The sequence below is a fragment of the Octopus bimaculoides genome, chromosome 23, assembly GCF_046866305.1.
Source record: "Octopus bimaculoides isolate indiv1 chromosome 23, ASM4686630v1, whole genome shotgun sequence".
NCBI classification, from domain to species: domain Eukaryota; kingdom Metazoa; phylum Mollusca; class Cephalopoda; order Octopoda; family Octopodidae; genus Octopus; species Octopus bimaculoides.
Window position 1 is genome coordinate 23526185 of NC_142950.1, and position 17330 is coordinate 23543514.

At 37.5% G+C, this 17330-nt stretch overlaps 1 protein-coding gene across 29 annotated transcripts in view; it reads left to right on the forward strand.

Annotated features, from left to right (window-relative positions):
- Window positions 1-17330, forward strand: part of LOC106876966 (transmembrane and coiled-coil domains protein 1) — a 307482-nt gene extending 290152 nt beyond the window's left edge. For all 29 annotated transcript variants that reach the window (XM_089340109.1, XM_089340122.1, XM_089340096.1 and 26 more), the window contains 5 exons: window positions 5380-5656; window positions 6606-6737; window positions 10696-10785; window positions 11749-11930; window positions 15322-17330. In XM_089340109.1, coding sequence (XP_089196235.1) covers window positions 5380-5656; window positions 6606-6737; window positions 10696-10785; window positions 11749-11930; window positions 15322-15448 — 808 coding nt within the window. In that variant the 3' untranslated portion in view covers window positions 15449-17330. The remainder of the gene's footprint in view (window positions 1-5379; window positions 5657-6605; window positions 6738-10695; window positions 10786-11748; window positions 11931-15321) is intronic.

The following is a 17330-nucleotide window of genomic DNA, read 5'->3' on the forward strand; positions in this document are numbered from 1 at the left end:
AGAATAAGTCCTGGGGTCGATTTGCTTGACTAAAGGCGGTGCTCCAGCATGGCTGCATTCAAAGGACTGAAACAAGTAAAAGACTAAAAAGACCAAAGTGTAATCAGAGCAGTTGGAGATTTCTAATTATTGCATCCTTTATACCTTGGTTTATCTTCTTTAAGTGGAGGCGCAATGGCCCAGTGGTTAGGGCAGCGAACTCGCGGTCAGAGGATCGCGGTTTTGATTCCCAGGCCGGGCGTTGTGAGTGTTCATTGAGCGAAAACACCTAAAGTTCCATGAGGCTCTGGCAGGGGATGGTGGCGAACCCTGCTGTACTCTTTCACCACAACTTTCTCTCACTCTTACTTCCTGTTTCTGTTGTGCTTGTAATTCAAAGGGTCAGCCTTGTCACACTGTATCACGCTGAATCTCCCCGAGAACTACGTTAAGGGTACACGTGTCTGTGGAGTGCTCAGCCACTTGCATGTTAATTTCACGAGCAGGCTGTTCCGTTGATCGGATCAACTGGAACCCTCGACGTCATAAGCGACGGAGTGCCAACAATCTTCCTTAGCTGTTTTGTTTTTTATTGAGGAAATAAAACATTGCAAATGATGCTGTAGGAAAATGACCTGAAGATAGCTGTAGGAAAGTGTAATCTTATTTCAAGAAGCTGAAAGAAGGTGCCCAGCTGACTTCTTTGCTAATGGTCTTCTCAACAATACATTGTAATATCTGGCCTACAAACATGCTGTCTCCTCAATGTTTTACTACTACAAAGGCCTTTGTTCTTTTGATCTTGCTAGCTGCATACCTGCTCCTTACTGAAGCCCCATGCTAACCACTTAATCAATCTTTCTCCCCAAAGTGTCAATTCACTGGAATCCTCCAACCACTTATATTTTTGTTAGAAATGTTCATTTAGACACTTATATTCAAATTGAACATAAATCATCTCACTCTCATTTCTGTTAATGGACCTTTGAAGGTCATAGGCATTACCCCACCTGCTGACTAACCATAAAACAATGAAGCCCTTCCCTCATATACTTGATATTTATGATCAGGACAATCACTTCAGATAATAGCAACATTAACAATAATATTGCTCTACCTAATAAGGAGGAAATCAACTTAGTTCCTTGCCCCCACCTAATTAATTTATCAGTTGTTGGCTTAACTTTACAATAGGAACATAACTTTAATATTTGATTGATAAGATTAATCATTTTTCAGACAACTAACCTCATGCGATGTAGTCTGAGATAAACCACGTCTCTCTCGAAATATAGCACAGTCATGGATGTCATTCCTTCAGTCATAGATAGGTTTGTTTGATCGGGATCAAGATGGAGGAAGGGCAAACAACAATAACAACAACATTACCTCTGGCTTCCTCTTGAAATTGATCTCCAAACATTTCATGGACAAAACATCATTAACCCTCTCTTATCTTCAGTCCTCCTTTTGTCTGCTTCAGTATGACTTCTAGAGTCTATGGACCTATTTTCTGTCCACTCTTCTTACAAATATAACAACAGTCAGATATTTTGGGTTGAGGAAGGGGCTTCTACATCAGAGGGGAAAGCAAAAATTTTCAAATCACTTCCTAGTGTAGTTTTTAAAAAGGGAAAATTACGTAACATACTCCTGGGTACATAATGCCATGAAAAATATGGGATGATTAATTTCATAGAGATTTTGTAGTCATTTCTAGCAAGTACAATGACAACTTAGAGGTGGACTTGTTTAGCCCCAGGTCAGCCCATATCAGGCAGACCTATGGTAAAAGATATTCCAGCCTTGACTATCCAATATGTAATGACTTTTATCATAAGCCTGCTAATTGAAGGCTGACCTGGAGCCAAATAAATAACCAACCTCTCTATGGTTACTCTACCTCCTAGAAATAGCAGAAAACTGATTGTATCTTATTGATTTTATAAAGGGAACATTAGGTAATGCAGTCCTATGTATGCAATGCCAGGAAAAATGTTGGTTACTCATGGCTACTGGATAGCCATGACTAACCAATATTTACCATATGTCTGCCAGATATAGGCTGACCTGAGGCTAAACACATTTGCCTCTAAATTGTCATTATACTTGCTAAAAATGACTGCAAAAATCTCTCTCAAATTACATGTAACAATTTTTAAAATTTCACATTGGCTAATGTGGTCCTAGATGCACAATGGCTGGAAAAATACAAGTTCGTTGAAGCAAGATGACTGTGGTCAGAGCTCCATCCAGTTATTCTTAAAAACAACAACCCTAAGCTTCCCAGCTGAATTAAGGTTTACCATACACCTTATTGTCTTTGCTGTGTGTAAACAGAAATATAATTATCTTTCACACATCTCTTTGTGGAAGAGCTGTTTTTTTTTATTACATTTTTATTACATTAAATGTCACTTGATAGCCATACTCTAGTTCTTTGTATTTGATAGCATTTGATCAGTCCTATTTTATTCCAGTTGTTTCAATTAATAATCTTGTTATAAACTAACATCCAGCTCTGGTTATTTTCACCCTCAATGGTGAGCTGGCAAAATTGTCACTGTGCCAGATAAAATGTTTAGTGGCATTTTGTCCATCTTTACCTTCTGGGCTTAAATTCTGCCATGGTTGACTTTGTCTTTCATCCTTTTGGGGTTGATAAAATAAGTACCAGTTGAGCACTGGGTCAAGTAATCAACTTATGTTCTCCCCCGAAATTATTGGCCTTCTGCCAAAATCTGAAGCTAGTATTATTCAATGATGGTGCCACATAAAAAACACTCAGTACACTTTGTAGAGTGGTTGGCATAGGAAAGGCATCCAGCTGTAGAAACCAAGCAAACTCTGTTAAGTGATTGGCATTAGGAAGGACATCCAACCATAGAAACCATGCCACAACAGACAGTTGGAGTCTGGATGATCCATGTCAAACTGTCCAACCCATGCCAGCATAGAAAGAGGACACTAAATGATGATGATTATGATAATGATGATGATGTATAGATAACCCATAATGTCTATCTAACTCTCTGGTTTGTTGATTACATAATAATCAACCAATATCTAGCTTCATTGAAAACAAACACGTGTTTGATGTTAGCTCATTACTCTTTTTATAGTGTTTCTGCTTTGCTTTCTTTTTTTACTGTTATTTGTTATAAGCAGTTTGTTTAATCTGTCTGTTGCTTGGATATATATAGATGGAATTAGAATTAAAATCATCTGTGAAGTAGATGACAAGTTATTTCAGATACTAATTGACACTTCTGTCACCAGCTGTATATCTAGTAAACATTTGAGGGTGGTGTTATTTTCTTTCTGTTTAAAAAAAAATCTTGTATAATCAGATACATCCAATATGTTTACTATTTTAAGTTATATATTTTTTCCCCCTTTCTCAAGAGCTTGGCATTGATAGAGTTGGGTGTTTTGTTTGTTTTTGGTCTTTACATGTCTTGTTTTGTTATGAGATCATCATCTAATAAAAATGAATCAACTTCTCTTCATTAATTGTAAAATCACACAAAGTGGATTCAGTTGGTTTGCTTCGCTTTTTCATTCATAACCTGAGTTGGCCTTATCTCTCACTGCTTGCATGAAGTTATCAAAGAGTTTCAGATACATGCACAATCTTCTGAGGTATTTTAAAAACATTTTTAACTATATTATTTTAATTCTTAAATCTGTCTCTTTATTGTCATTATTGTCAAATTCTAAAATTTTGGATTTACTTGTACATTTCTCCAGATATTCCTTTCTTTGCTCATATTTCTGGCTCCATCCAACAACACACTTCAGTTTTTTAATGTCTTTGTCAGAGGAGGAACTCACTTCTCTAGTTTACAATGTAGGCTAATGTTACAGCTCTGAATTTACAAGCTTAATGTTGATTATTTGTCAAGTACTATTGTGAAGATTAAAGTTAGTTGAATTAAAATGTGTTACATTCCGCAAGTGTATGCCTAAGCTATATCTGTCTGTCTGTCCGTCAATCCATCCATATATCCAGCTATGTGTGTGTGTGTGTATCAAGACTAGAGAGGAGACAGAAGAAACTACAACTTTTGGTTTACTTCTAGATGACACTATATATGAAGATATTAAGTGTTCTCCTCAGACTGTATACTTAGTGTGTGTGTGTGTGTTGAATAACCTGGTGGTAGTGTTGGGTATTAAGCTTAGTAACAGATTAAATCTACCACTCCAAATTAAACCTCCTCAGTTACAAAGGTTAAAACCATTTCTTCTCTTTGGAGAAGCAATGTGCATGTTTATATTATTCATTTTATGCCCATTTCTCCATGCTAGCATAGCTTAGATGGCTATATCATTGAGGCATTGTTTTACACCCAGATGCCCTTCTTGTTGGTGACCTTAATCTATTTTTCAAGTAACAGATCTCTTATTTTACACATCATTGAAGCCATGAAGCAAGCAGATGATTTGTTGACAAGACGTTACATCAATTGTTAGTGCAAATGTAAATGAATTAATGACAGGATAGAAAAATGGATATAAACTGATGATGACGACGATAATATGAACACGTGTGTGTGTACTGATTTATGCATGGATGTCAACTATAAAGGAGATGCATTAAGGGGAGGTGGTCACATATGCATCAAATCGTTGGATCAGATTATGATTTGTTTTATTCCAAACAAAGTTATCTTACATAATAATCATATTGGTCAGGTTTTCATACTCACCTGTACATCACACTGTTTCACATACACAATCACAAAACATACATATTGAAAAAGTTTATTTAGTCCCTGTATGTGGAAGCCTAAGTGATTCTCCAAATTTTTGATTGTTTCCACAGTTAATTGAAAAAATGTAGACACTTCATTAGAAATATGGTCTCAAGAGCATTCAGATATTGGTTTCAAATTTTGGCACAAGGTCAGCAATTTCGGCGAAGGGGTTAAGTTGATTACATTGACCCCAGGTACTTATTTAATTGAATCTGAAAGGATGAAAGGTAAAGTTGACCTCGACAGAATTTAAATGTAAAGACGGATAAAATGCCGCTAAGCATTGTGCCTGGCATGCTAATGATTCTGCCTTCAATAGCATTAAGCTGAAACACATGATATAAATGTATTGGGGACACGGGGACTCACACACACATGCTCTTTCTCTCTCTCTCTCTCTCTCTCTTGCATTATTTGCAGTCAGTTGTTGCAACTATGTTCACGAGTTTGGTATAACATTATAAGTTTTCTCCATATTGGTCAGGTTTTCATACTCACTTGTACATCACACTGTTTCACATACACAATCACAAAACATACATATTGAAAAAGTTTATTTAGTCCCTGTATGTGGAAGCCTAAGTGATTCTCTCTCTCTTCTATTGTGACACTTCTTAATTACTATTTCTGTGTATTTCAGCTTCAAATATGGTTCTGAAGATGATAACTCGAGCATAACATCTGGTTCAGGATTTGGTGCCCAGAGTAGTCCACATTCAGCTTCACAGAACATGGCACAGCAACAACAGACCTCTTTGCCACCGACATCAATGCAGATCCCCACTGTAATCAATCAGCCTTCCCCATTTAACATTGAGACTTACCAATTGTTTGAGCAACATGATGCTAATCGCAGAACTATTGAGAAACTCCAAGAGAAAGTACAGCGAATCATAGACGAATTTGACCCTTACAAGGTAAATATAGACATATACTACCAGCAGCAAATCATACAATGAAACCAATACAGAAGAACAACAGATATCTACAAAACATAGTATCCAAGACAAATGCCTCACTGAAATTTCACTCTTTATCATACTGAAAGACTACAAAAGTACTGGTGTCACTCACATGTAGATTCATTAATCTTACTCGAAGTGTCTCTGAACAATACCTCCTCAGTCATCACATACTTTGAATCAAAATATTTAAAAAAAGCACCAATGGAAGTTGATTCACTTTAGCATCATTGATTACACTGTGTAACAAATTTTTTGTCCTTGGGTAGCAACTGTAATTTTCTATTTGCTTGCCCTTAAAAAGTATGAAAAATGGCTAATATTTCCTTCAAACTTGGCTTTTGTTACATTTATTCAAACCACAAAGAATCCCTCTCAACACATGGCTAGGATTGCTGTCCTACTAGCCCTGCTCACGGTGAGAGATGTGTGTATTGTTAGCTGCTAAAAGACATGCTCAAGTGGTTATGGTCAAGCAAGTGACAAGCAAATCTGTGATATTGAACAGAATATTTCCTATAATGATATTCCTGCTTCAACAACTCAGCACTGAATCTGCCTGAGATGTAATGGAAAATAGGTCAGTTTTAAAATATTGATGTCCAGGTGACAAAAGCAAAGTTTGAAGGGAATAGTAGTCATTTCCTTTGATTTCTAGATAGAAGCAAATAGGAAATAACAGTGACAATAAAAAAAAATGTTTTTGTTACATAGTGTTATTAAAGTTTTTCTCTTCTTTCTTTCAAAAGCCACTGGCTGATGTGCACAATTAGTCAAAAGGCTAATCTAACAAAATTTCTTAGTGTCCCCCAGCAACAAATTACCTTGCCACATACATTATTTTGCTATCTTCCAAGGAACAACATCTAAATAACCACTTTATTTTCTCTTTATTTTACTTTAGAACAATTTACATCAAGATTTAAGTGATCTACGCAGTCTGCTAGAAGAAGAACGATATCGAAGTGAACGGCTAGAAGAACAGTTAAATGATCTCACAGAACTGCACCAAAATGAGATGACAAATATAAAACAGGTAAAACTGATCACTACTCATGAGACAAATGTATTAATGTAGATATCTCTTTTCTCTCCCTGTTTGTCTGTCTCTGTCACTCTAGCCTCATTTAATACTTGTTAGATAAAACTGTTTTTCACTAAAGTTTGTTTTCAGATTAAAATAGGTATTTATTTTGAAGATGGATAGATGATAAAAGTCAGTTGGACATCAGGCAAAATAACTTGTGGTGTCTAGTTACATCCCTATATTTTCTGAGTCCGGTTCATTCTTTCAAAGTTGATAAAAATCATTACAGGGGCCAATCTAATGAACTATACCTTAGAAGACAGTGTCCCAGCATGGCTACAGTCCAATAACTGAAATTAGGGGAAGAAAAAAACCCCAAAAATAAAGGAATGTAAGAATATATCAGCTGGAAAATGATATCAAATTCTTATTCTAAAGGTGTAGGTGTGGCTGTGTGTGCTTCCCAACCTCATGGTTATGGGTTCAGTCCCACTCTATGGCACCTTGGGCAAATGTCTTCTACTATAGCCTCATAGCCTTAGGCTGACCAAAGCCTTGTGAGTGGATTTCGTAGGCAGAAACTGAAAGATGCCTGTTGTGTGTGTGTGTATATATATATATATATATATATGTGTGTGTGTGTGTGTGTGTGTGTGTGTGTGTGTGTGTGTGTTTGTGTCTGTGTTCCACACCACAACTTGACAACTGGTGTTGGTTTGGTTATGTTCCTATAACTTAGGAGTTCAGCAAAAAATAGATTGATAAAATAGATTACTAGGCTTAAAAAAATTTAAGTACTGGGGTTGATCCATTCAACTAAAAAATTCTTCAAGGCAGTACTCCAGCATGGTCACAGTCTAATGACTGAAACAAGTAAAAGTTAATAGATAAAAGATAAATGTTGCAAAATGTTCTAATTACTACATGAGATTGTTGTTGTTGGCACTCCATCACTTACGATGACGAGCTTTCTGGTTGATCCGATCAACGGAACAGCCTGCTCGTGAAATTAACGTGCAAGTGACTGAGCACTCCACAGACACGTGTACCCTTAACGTAGTTCTCGGGGAGATTCAGCATGACACAGTGTAACAAAGCTGGCCCTTTGAATTACAGGCACAACAGAAACAGGAAGTAAGAGTGAGAGAAAGTTGTGGTGAAAGAGTACAGCAGGGTTCGCCACCATCCCCTGCCGGAGCCTCGTGGAGCTCTAGGTGTTTTTGCTCAATAAACACTCACAACGCCCGGTCTGGGAATCGAAACCGCGATCCTATGACTGCGAGTCCGCTGCCTTAATCACTGGGCCATTGCGCCTCCACTCTACATGAGATTATATAACTTGAAATTAGCCTTGAGTTTCATCATGGTGCTAATGATATCTTACACTGGCAGAAGGCCAGAAATTTGTGAGGCGGGTTCGAGTTGATTAAATTGACCTTAGTATTTGACTTGTGTTTTATCATCAATCCCCAAAGGATGAAAGGAAAGTCGACATGGGAATTGAGCTTGAAGCTAAAAAGCTGGAGCAAACACTGAAACATCTACCAACACTGCTGATCCACCATAATCCTTGATGATAATGTTTTCTAATATAAGCACAAAGCCTCCACTTTAGTGGGAAGAATATAGATGTTTTTATTGAACTCCCTCTCGTGCAAAGATGAAAAGCAAATCTCTGTTTTTGCTTTTGCTTTTTAATTTTTGTATGACAATAGGTTGTTAATTGAGGATGATTTGGCAGCTGTTTATAGCTGAACAACTGCAGACACCCTGCCTTACTAGATTTGTAAAAAAATTTTTAGATCTATGAGAAACAAGTTTTCACTAATGTGATAACACAGAGATTAGAAATACATTCAATAGAGTTTGTTAATCTGTCAGAGATGTCTTCAACATTTATAGTAAAGGAATAAGTTCCAGCAATATCATGAGATGGCAGAGACAAATCTTCAGTATTTCTCTCTCGTTCTATATATCATCATCATTGTTTAATGTCCGCTTTCCATGCTAGCATGGGTTGGACGATTTGACTGAGGACTAGCAAGCCAGAAGGCTGCACCAGACTCCAATCTGATCTGGCAGAGTTTCTACAGCTTGATGCCCTTCCTAATGCCAACCACTCCAAGAGTGTAGTGGGTGCTTTTACATGCCACTGGCACAAGGGCCAGTCACACGGTACTGGCAATGGCCACACTCGAAAAGGTGTTTTTTACGTGCCACCTGCACGGGAGCCAGTCCAGCAGCACTGGTAACAACCTCGCTTGAATGATTTTCTAATGTGCCATCAGCACAAGTGCTAGAAGGCGACGCTGGTAATGATTACACTCAAATGGTGCTATTTACAGGCCACTAGCACGGAAGCCAGACAGCTGCTCTGGCAATGAACACGTTCGGACAGTGCTGTTAATGCTCCACTGGCGCAGGTGCCAGTCATTGAGTATGGTTCAATAATTAAGGTGGCTAGATGCAATTCAAAACCAAAACAGAAATAATTCACCATCACTAAAATGTGATTAAGGGTGCAGTGAGCACCAGCATTGCTAGAAATAAGAGTCAAAGAACTCTTTAGCCACAGAAAGCACATTTTCTATTTACTGATAGGGGAGACAACCTCCCCACTGCAATGGCATGCTAATTTCACATGAAATTTAATGCTCATCAGTAATGCTTACTCCATTATGGGTGGGGAAGTTACATTCTACCCCATCAGTATATATAGATTTTACTATAGGAATCATTGGCTGTTAATGGTGTTGTGTGTGTGTGTGTATTTGTTTTTTCTGTGTTAATATAGGCCAGAAGAAGATATTATTGGAGCGTTGTCTTAGAGCCAGATACCCTTCCTGTTCCTAAACATGACCTGTTTTTTTTTAAGTACAGGACTTTATAAACCATTCACCTTCAAAAGCACAGAGCTGTTGGATGATTTATTGACAGGGAATGTCAACAGATGTCACTGTTTTTAACTCAATGCTTTCTGTGCAAAATGCAGAAATATAAACTTCTGCACATATGACAGGCTCATATACAGTTTCTTTCTATCAAATCCACTTTTAAGGAATTGGTCAGTTTGAGGCTTGAGCAGAAGCCATTTGCCCAAAGTGTCATGCTGTTAGATAGAACTTGAGATCATCTTCACAAAATGATCACCATATTCACACAGTCACACTGGCTCCCGTGTGTGTGTGTGTGTATCATCATCATCATAATATTAAAATTGTGGATCTTACAAGACTCATCATGTTTCTCTTTAGAATTCTATTGAGAACCCTCAAGCAATTTCCAAAGAGAAGAAAATATGGCTAGTCTTGTAAGAATTATCATTTTAATAACCAAATATTGTCCCATTTTTTGATAGAGCAGTCCACTCTTAAATATCAAATTTGTGTTGGGCACAGGCATGGCTCTCTGGATAAGAAGTTTGCTTCCCAGCCACATGGTTTCAGGTTCAGCCCTACTGTGTGGCACCTTGGATAAGTGTTTTCTACCATTGTTGTGGACCAACCAAAGCCTTACAGGTGGATTTGGCAGACAGAAACTAATAGAAAACTATTATATGTGTATGTGTGCATGTGTGTGTGTGTGTGTGTGTATACAAGTTTATATGTGTGTTTGAGTGTGAATGTATATATGATTATGTCTCTTTTTCATGATATTGCATGGCAGTTGTAAATGAATGGCACTGTTATACATGCAATGTCATTCATTTCCAGTATTCTGCACAAACATGTCTGGCTATGAGGAAATATTACCGTGCTTGCAAACAGGAGGGTTGGTGACTGGAAGGGCATCCAACTGTTGAAAATCTGCTCCAATAAATTCCATCCAACCATGCAGGCTTGGATGGAAAAGTGAACATAAAAACAATGACAATGACACTTTCTTTTTTGAGTTTACCTTCCCTAAATCACTTACACTACTTGTATGCTGTATTTTCAATATTATTTTATGAATTACACATTTTCAGGAAATCAGTAGCATGGAAGAAAAGTTAGAATATCAGCTAGAAGAACGTACCCGTGACTTACATGACTTGCTAGACAACTGCCAAACTCGAGTAAGTTCTCTTTTTTTCTTTATAAATATCAACACAGTAACTACGAGAAAACTGTGAGTCCTTCTTTGGCTTCTGTACAAAAGAGTAAAGAGTAATAAAAATGTGATAGGATTTTAAAAACATCAAATGGCAAGTGGTGTCCATCTGAGTAAAGTGGTAATTAAAGGGAGCTATAGGTAAAAAATGGTTGGGGTCCATATGGTCCTTGGGGGTTCGTGTAAGATTTTGTTGTTAAAATTTATATGCAATAAATAGTTATACAATACATACAATATTTTAACTATTTCTTAAATACAATTGCTAATAATATTTAATTATAAAAATATGATAGAGTTCTTTTAAACATCAAATGGCTATGAGGGTACAGTGGAGTGAAATAGAAATCAAAGGAGTTCACTGGTAAAAAATGGTGGAAAACTCATTCTGCTAAAAATAGCAGCCAAATCTCCCTTAAGTCACAACTGTCTTTAAAAACAGGTAAGAAAGAATTAGATAATGTGGACACGTCTTAAAGAGTTGTAATGGCCATGGATAGAAAGTCTTTGACCATGTCTACTCAAATATGACCAATCTTAAACTAAACAAAAACATCACAGCTAGAGGGTTATATGACTGGACCTCTTTGTGGTCATTTTACATGCTAGAAATTGCAGACAAATCCACTCTGTTATCTTAAAAGAGAGGGAGATACATTGGATAATATCTTTCTAGATACACTGTTTCTAGAAAAAGAGATTGGATGGTCAGAGTTGAAGTGCTTTTAATCATAGGTCTGCTGAATCAAGATTGTTTTTGAATCTAAAAGAACTCTTTTGTTTTTATTTCCAAATTAATTTCATTGAAAAGCAGACTATTTTTAGTTTTTTACAAATTCCAGTGAAAATTTCTGTTTTGTACATTTGCTTTTCTTTTTTGTTATTGTTTGCTAATGAATGAAATAATCTTTTTTTTTCTTTTTTACAGATTTCCAAAATGGAGGTTCAACAACAACAACAGCAACAGCTGATCTCCATGGAGATGGTGGAAAATGTAACATTCCGCACATTGCTTACGAAACTAATCAATGTTGTCCTCGCAATCTTGGCTGTGATCTTGGTGTTTGTGTCAACAGCAGCTAATCTAGTGGCTCCATTCCTTACAACAAGGTACTTTGCCTTTCAAGCCATAGACGCTTTCCTCTCATTTTATAAAAGAGAAGCTGATCTCCATCTGTCTATCTGTTCGTCACATGTATTAGAGTGAGGGAAGAAGGGGAGGAGAAAAAGTTGTTGTTGAGAGAGGGAGAGAGAGAGAGAGAGAGAGTGTGTGTGTGTGTGTGTGTGCATGTGTGAAAGATAGATAGATAGATGGTGTTGTCACCATAGTAACTAACAACTTTTGATTAAACATGTAGGAATTTTAATTGCAATAGTTGAAATATCATGAGAAGAATTGTGACTCCACTGCTGCTAAGGTTTAACGTAAATGTTATGGAAATTTAATTTCATTGGATTATTTCTTGCCTTAAGCTTAGAACTGAATTTAAGTACTATAAATGTTTTTTCTGTTGTTTTGACTGCATTGTCGTCAGTCATTTATTGCTAGCATTGGTAGAACAGCCTACCCCTCCTAGCGTTAAGTGACTGATGACTTATCTTATTGAGATAAAATAGTACAGTAAAAATTAGAGACAATTTGTAATAGCTAATTTGAGGGGGTGCATTGGCATAGTGGTTAGGGTGTTGGACTCCTGATTAAAAGATTGTTCTGTCCAGGGAGGAATATATACATCAGAGAAACTGAGAAATCAGCCCTATGCTTTTTACAGTGTAATGTAGACTAACCTCTTTGAGAAGATGGAATAGCAAGTGCTCTGTAGTGTAATTAGCAATGACATCACCCAGCAAACAATGGGTGAAATAAATATCAAAGATGCTTAGATCAGGGGTTTTCAAACTGTGGTCCGCAAGGACAAGACAGGGGGTCCGTGGACAGCAAATACTTTTTATGGGCAATTTGATTTTATATATGTTTTTTAATCGAAATCTTTTAATTGACAATAAACCTATTTTGTTAAATACTGTTAAATAAATAAATGTAAAAATATATGTTATTTTAAGCAAATATTTATGTATAAATTTCATAAGTGTTTATAAGGTAAAGCCTGAAATATAAAGTCAAAAAGTTTGAAAACCCCTGGCTTAGATAACTGTTATATCATCCATGAATGTCCTACAGACTGGATGCTTTGTATCATCATTAGTCCTTATTTCCGTTCTTTAGACTGCTTTCCTCCCACTTCTTGTAGTAGGATCTTGAGAGCCATAAACAGGACCAGATATTATGTTCTCTGCCATAATGCCTTTTGCAAGTCTCTATCATGTGGTTGGGAAATTTCTCATAGTGAACTTCACCTTCTGTGAAGGTCACAGTTGATCTCCTTGACTACAGCTATTGGTACTTGATAGTACTTTGATGCACTTGAGATGAGCTGGTGGGACACATTTGGGTGGTCTTTGGTGTTTTGTTGTTGTTGGCATTCCGTCGCTTATGACGTCAAGGGTTCCAGTTGATCCGATCAACGGAACAGCCTGCTCGTGAAATTAACGTGCAACTGGCTGAGCACTCCACAGACACGTGTACCCTTAACGTAGTTCTCGGGGAGATTCAGCGTGACACAGACTGTGACAAGGCTGACCCTTTGAATTACAAACACAACAGAAACAGGAAGTAAGAGTGAGAGAAAGTTGTGGTGAAAGAGTACAGCAGGGTTCGCCACCATCCCCTGCCGGAGCCTCGTGGAGCTTTACGTGTTTTCGCTCAGTAAACACTCACAACGCCCGGTCTGGGAATCGAAACCGCAATTGTACGACCGCAAGTCTGCTGCTCTAACCACTGGGCCATTGCGCCTCCACGGTCTTTGGTAAGATCTAACTATACTAGCGAGAGTGTGATGCTGTTCCTCATTGTTTTCTTCATATTCTGGCTGATTGTTGATTTATGTTTAAAGCATTCAGAGTACCTTAAGTACTTCTCCTTTCAGGACACTTATTTCATTGTGCTCATTGGCGAGTAGATATGTTAATCTTTTGACATTGAAAGACCAAAAGAACTCTTTGACATCTGACACAAAGATATCTTGAAGTCTTGCTGAGTTATTTTCTCCCATACCAAAACATCCATTCTGAACTGTCCAGGGCTTATTCGTGTGTTTTCTTCCAGATTTCCCATTTTACTAACCTCCTCAGAAGTGGTGGGAAGATTTTGTAGATCTTCTACATAATACCAGATCATCCTGGAGCAGTTCATGCCCAAGCTATTGCCAATATAGCACTTACTTCATTGAGTGTGAAATCTGCTATGTTGAAAGGGACATGTGGCAATTGGAAAGGACAGTTAGCCAGTGGAATGTCTCTCTTGGAGTCACCATAGACCACTGCCACTCTGCTCTTCAACTCTTCTTTAGAACAGACCAGCTTTCCAAGGAAATCAACTGTGAACCAGAATTAGTTGTTAAAAAAGACCTTCCTCTGCTTTCGTCACATCATCTCTTTTTCTCTCTCTGGCTTTTCCCTTTTATCACTGTCCTGCAAAACTGCTGCAATTTTTTCCATAATTCTGAGCTCAGCTGGTTTAATACTACTATCTTCATCTGCTTCTTTCCATCTTTTCTTCAGCTGTTTTAGCTCATTCTTCAGTTCTGTGATCTGATGCCACCTTCTATTGGGACAAGGTAACTTCCCAGTTTTTCCCTCCTTCATGTCAAAGGTATCTTGGCATGCCTGATAAACAACTTACACAATGGTCCTCATCTTTCTGCTTGCTTCTCCTGTCAGATTACTGCTCAAGATGATGCTTAGATCCTCATCTAACTGAGCCCATCTGTTGCTGGTTGCAAATTCATGTCAATGTACTCATTGGCAGGTAGACATGTTAATTTTTTGACAATGAAGACCCAAGAGATCTTTCCTCTTGAAACCGTCTAAGCTTTTAGATTCACCCACCCTTCATGTGCTATGAGCAAGTTGAGCTAAAAGATCTTGGGTATTGTGCTTTGCCTCCTAGCCATAGTCCCCCTTCAACTGACAAGCTGTTCCAATACCTTTAGAGATAGATCCCTGAGTAGTATCAGGTACATTGCATTGCTGTAGTTACTACTAACGTTTTGATTTACCTTAGTGAATCTTCATGTTGCATGTTGAATATTCCACCACAGATGTTACATCTCCTTTAGGTATTACCTTCCTGTCTTGCTATACCCAATCTCATAGTCCTTATATCATTGTCCCAATCATTGGCCATGTGAACTGTCCTTGATAGCAGATTATCCTCCTCCCTCTTCAGTCTCTCTAGTAGGGGGTGGGGAGAGTTTTTCTCAGTTTAGTACATGTAGCTTGCAAGTGCTAGTTGTAATACTTTGATGTCTCATCTCTCTGAGCTGTCATCCATTCTGTCATGGATCTCCTCTGTTTTTACCTAATTAATCTATCTCCCTCATATATCTCATGTTTATTTATTTATTTATTTATTTATTGATTTTCAATTTCTTTCTTTCAGAGCCCGAATATTAAGTACCACATTGTTAATATTTGTTATCGTAATGTCTTGGAAGAATTGTGACTACTTCCTGCAGATTTTCGATTATATTATGTCAGAATATCGACGCCTGTTATCCAAGCGATAGCACCCATAGTAAATTAGTTGCAATTTCCTAAAAAACAAAAGACTTACATTGTCTCCAGGAGTGCTGCCTGTGTTGAGGACACCGACAAATCTGCTGGCAACACACAGCAACTCAAACTTGTTGACAACGAACCGCGTGGAGCACGTGGCTGTGATGAAGTAAAACTGGGCTGGACAGTTTCCACTTGCAAAGTAGTTGATTCTTTGTGTGTCAGCATTGTGACTTAGTTGCTACAACAGGGTATTCCACTTGCATACACATAGAAGATAACATTGGTGTACCAAGAATTGACATACATGTACACATTTAAAACCACACTTTAACACATACACACACACAAACAAATGATATATATATATGTGTGCATACACATACATATATACACATGCACTTGATCACATACAAATTACATGTATGTATACCACTAATTTATTGGCTCATACCTTTGTACTCTTACACATCTGCAACCAATATACAAAACAAACCATTTCCTTTTGAAAAAGATGAAAGACAAAGAAAATGAAAAAATCATAAACAAAGAAACTTCTCTTGAAATTTTAATTCACATGTTATTTAAAAGAAGACAGACTGCTATTTGGAAAGAGTATATTGTATGTACTCTTGATTAATGTCTCCATGGTGATTGCTACAGATTTGGTGCTTGGCATCCAATACCTTCAGGTGGATATTTCATCTGAACACTGATGTTTTTTTAGTCTTATTTGCTGACTGTTACACGAGCGACTTTTCCAGTTCTTTAGTTTACATACACACATACATACACACAGCTGTACAATGAAACAATGAAATAATCATCAGATATTTTTTTTACAAAAATATGTGTAATTATTAATCCAGTCCTAAACGAAAAAAACACTCATCAAAAATACATACAGATAAACCAGAAACAAAGACACACACACACACACTTATCAAAACATGGTGAAATGCATACACACACACACATACATTTAAGTATATTTATTCATACATATATACAGGTACAGTTAAATTACAATAATACATATACCCACACATTCAGATTGCATACAGATGAAAGAAAATGTGCCGACACATAAGCATATCTAAGCAGGTTTAACACACACACACGCACACACACACACACACACACACAAACACAAACACACACAGCTATGTCTAGACAATACACTGGACAGTGTGATTTGTCAAGGTGAAAACAAAACTGACAAGAAAAGCCTTGTGTAGCTTTCAGCAATTTTCTCTGATGGAGATTAACAAGTGATAAAGCCACCCACCCCCACCCCCGTCTTTCCACCCTACCCTTTCCATCCTCCATGATCCCTCCCTCCCTTCCTCCCCTCCCAACAAAGAAAAGAAAGGACACAGCAGCTCTGTCTGCTTATCACATCACTCTGACTTTGCTTCCTGTTGTTTCTTGATTTGTTTTTTTTTGTTTTGTTGTTGTTGTTGTTTCCCCTCACCCACCCACTGCAATCACCTTCCCCTTCCCCACTTCAACCACCCTGTTTCATTTTCCACCCCAAGCTCTTTTTTCCTTCCTTCCTTCCTTAGTATTTGGTTAATTCAGTCCATACTTTTTTGGATATTGTTAACTTCTTGATGCCTCAAAAAGACAAAAAAAATATATATATATTTGTTCTCTTCATGTTTCTTTTTTTTTTTTTGTTTTTCCTCTGTTTTGTTTCACCTTTTATTTTTGTCTCTGGAACCATTTTCCTAACCATGGAAAAAAGGAAAAGAAAAAAAATCCTTCCCTTTCCCCACTTCAAGGCAACCAGGAGAGCATCAAATGGTAGGTAGTTACCTCCCCTTTTGAAACTGGTGTTTTGTTATTTATTTTCCCTCCTCTCTGCCATCCCCACTTCACCCCCACTGTTTT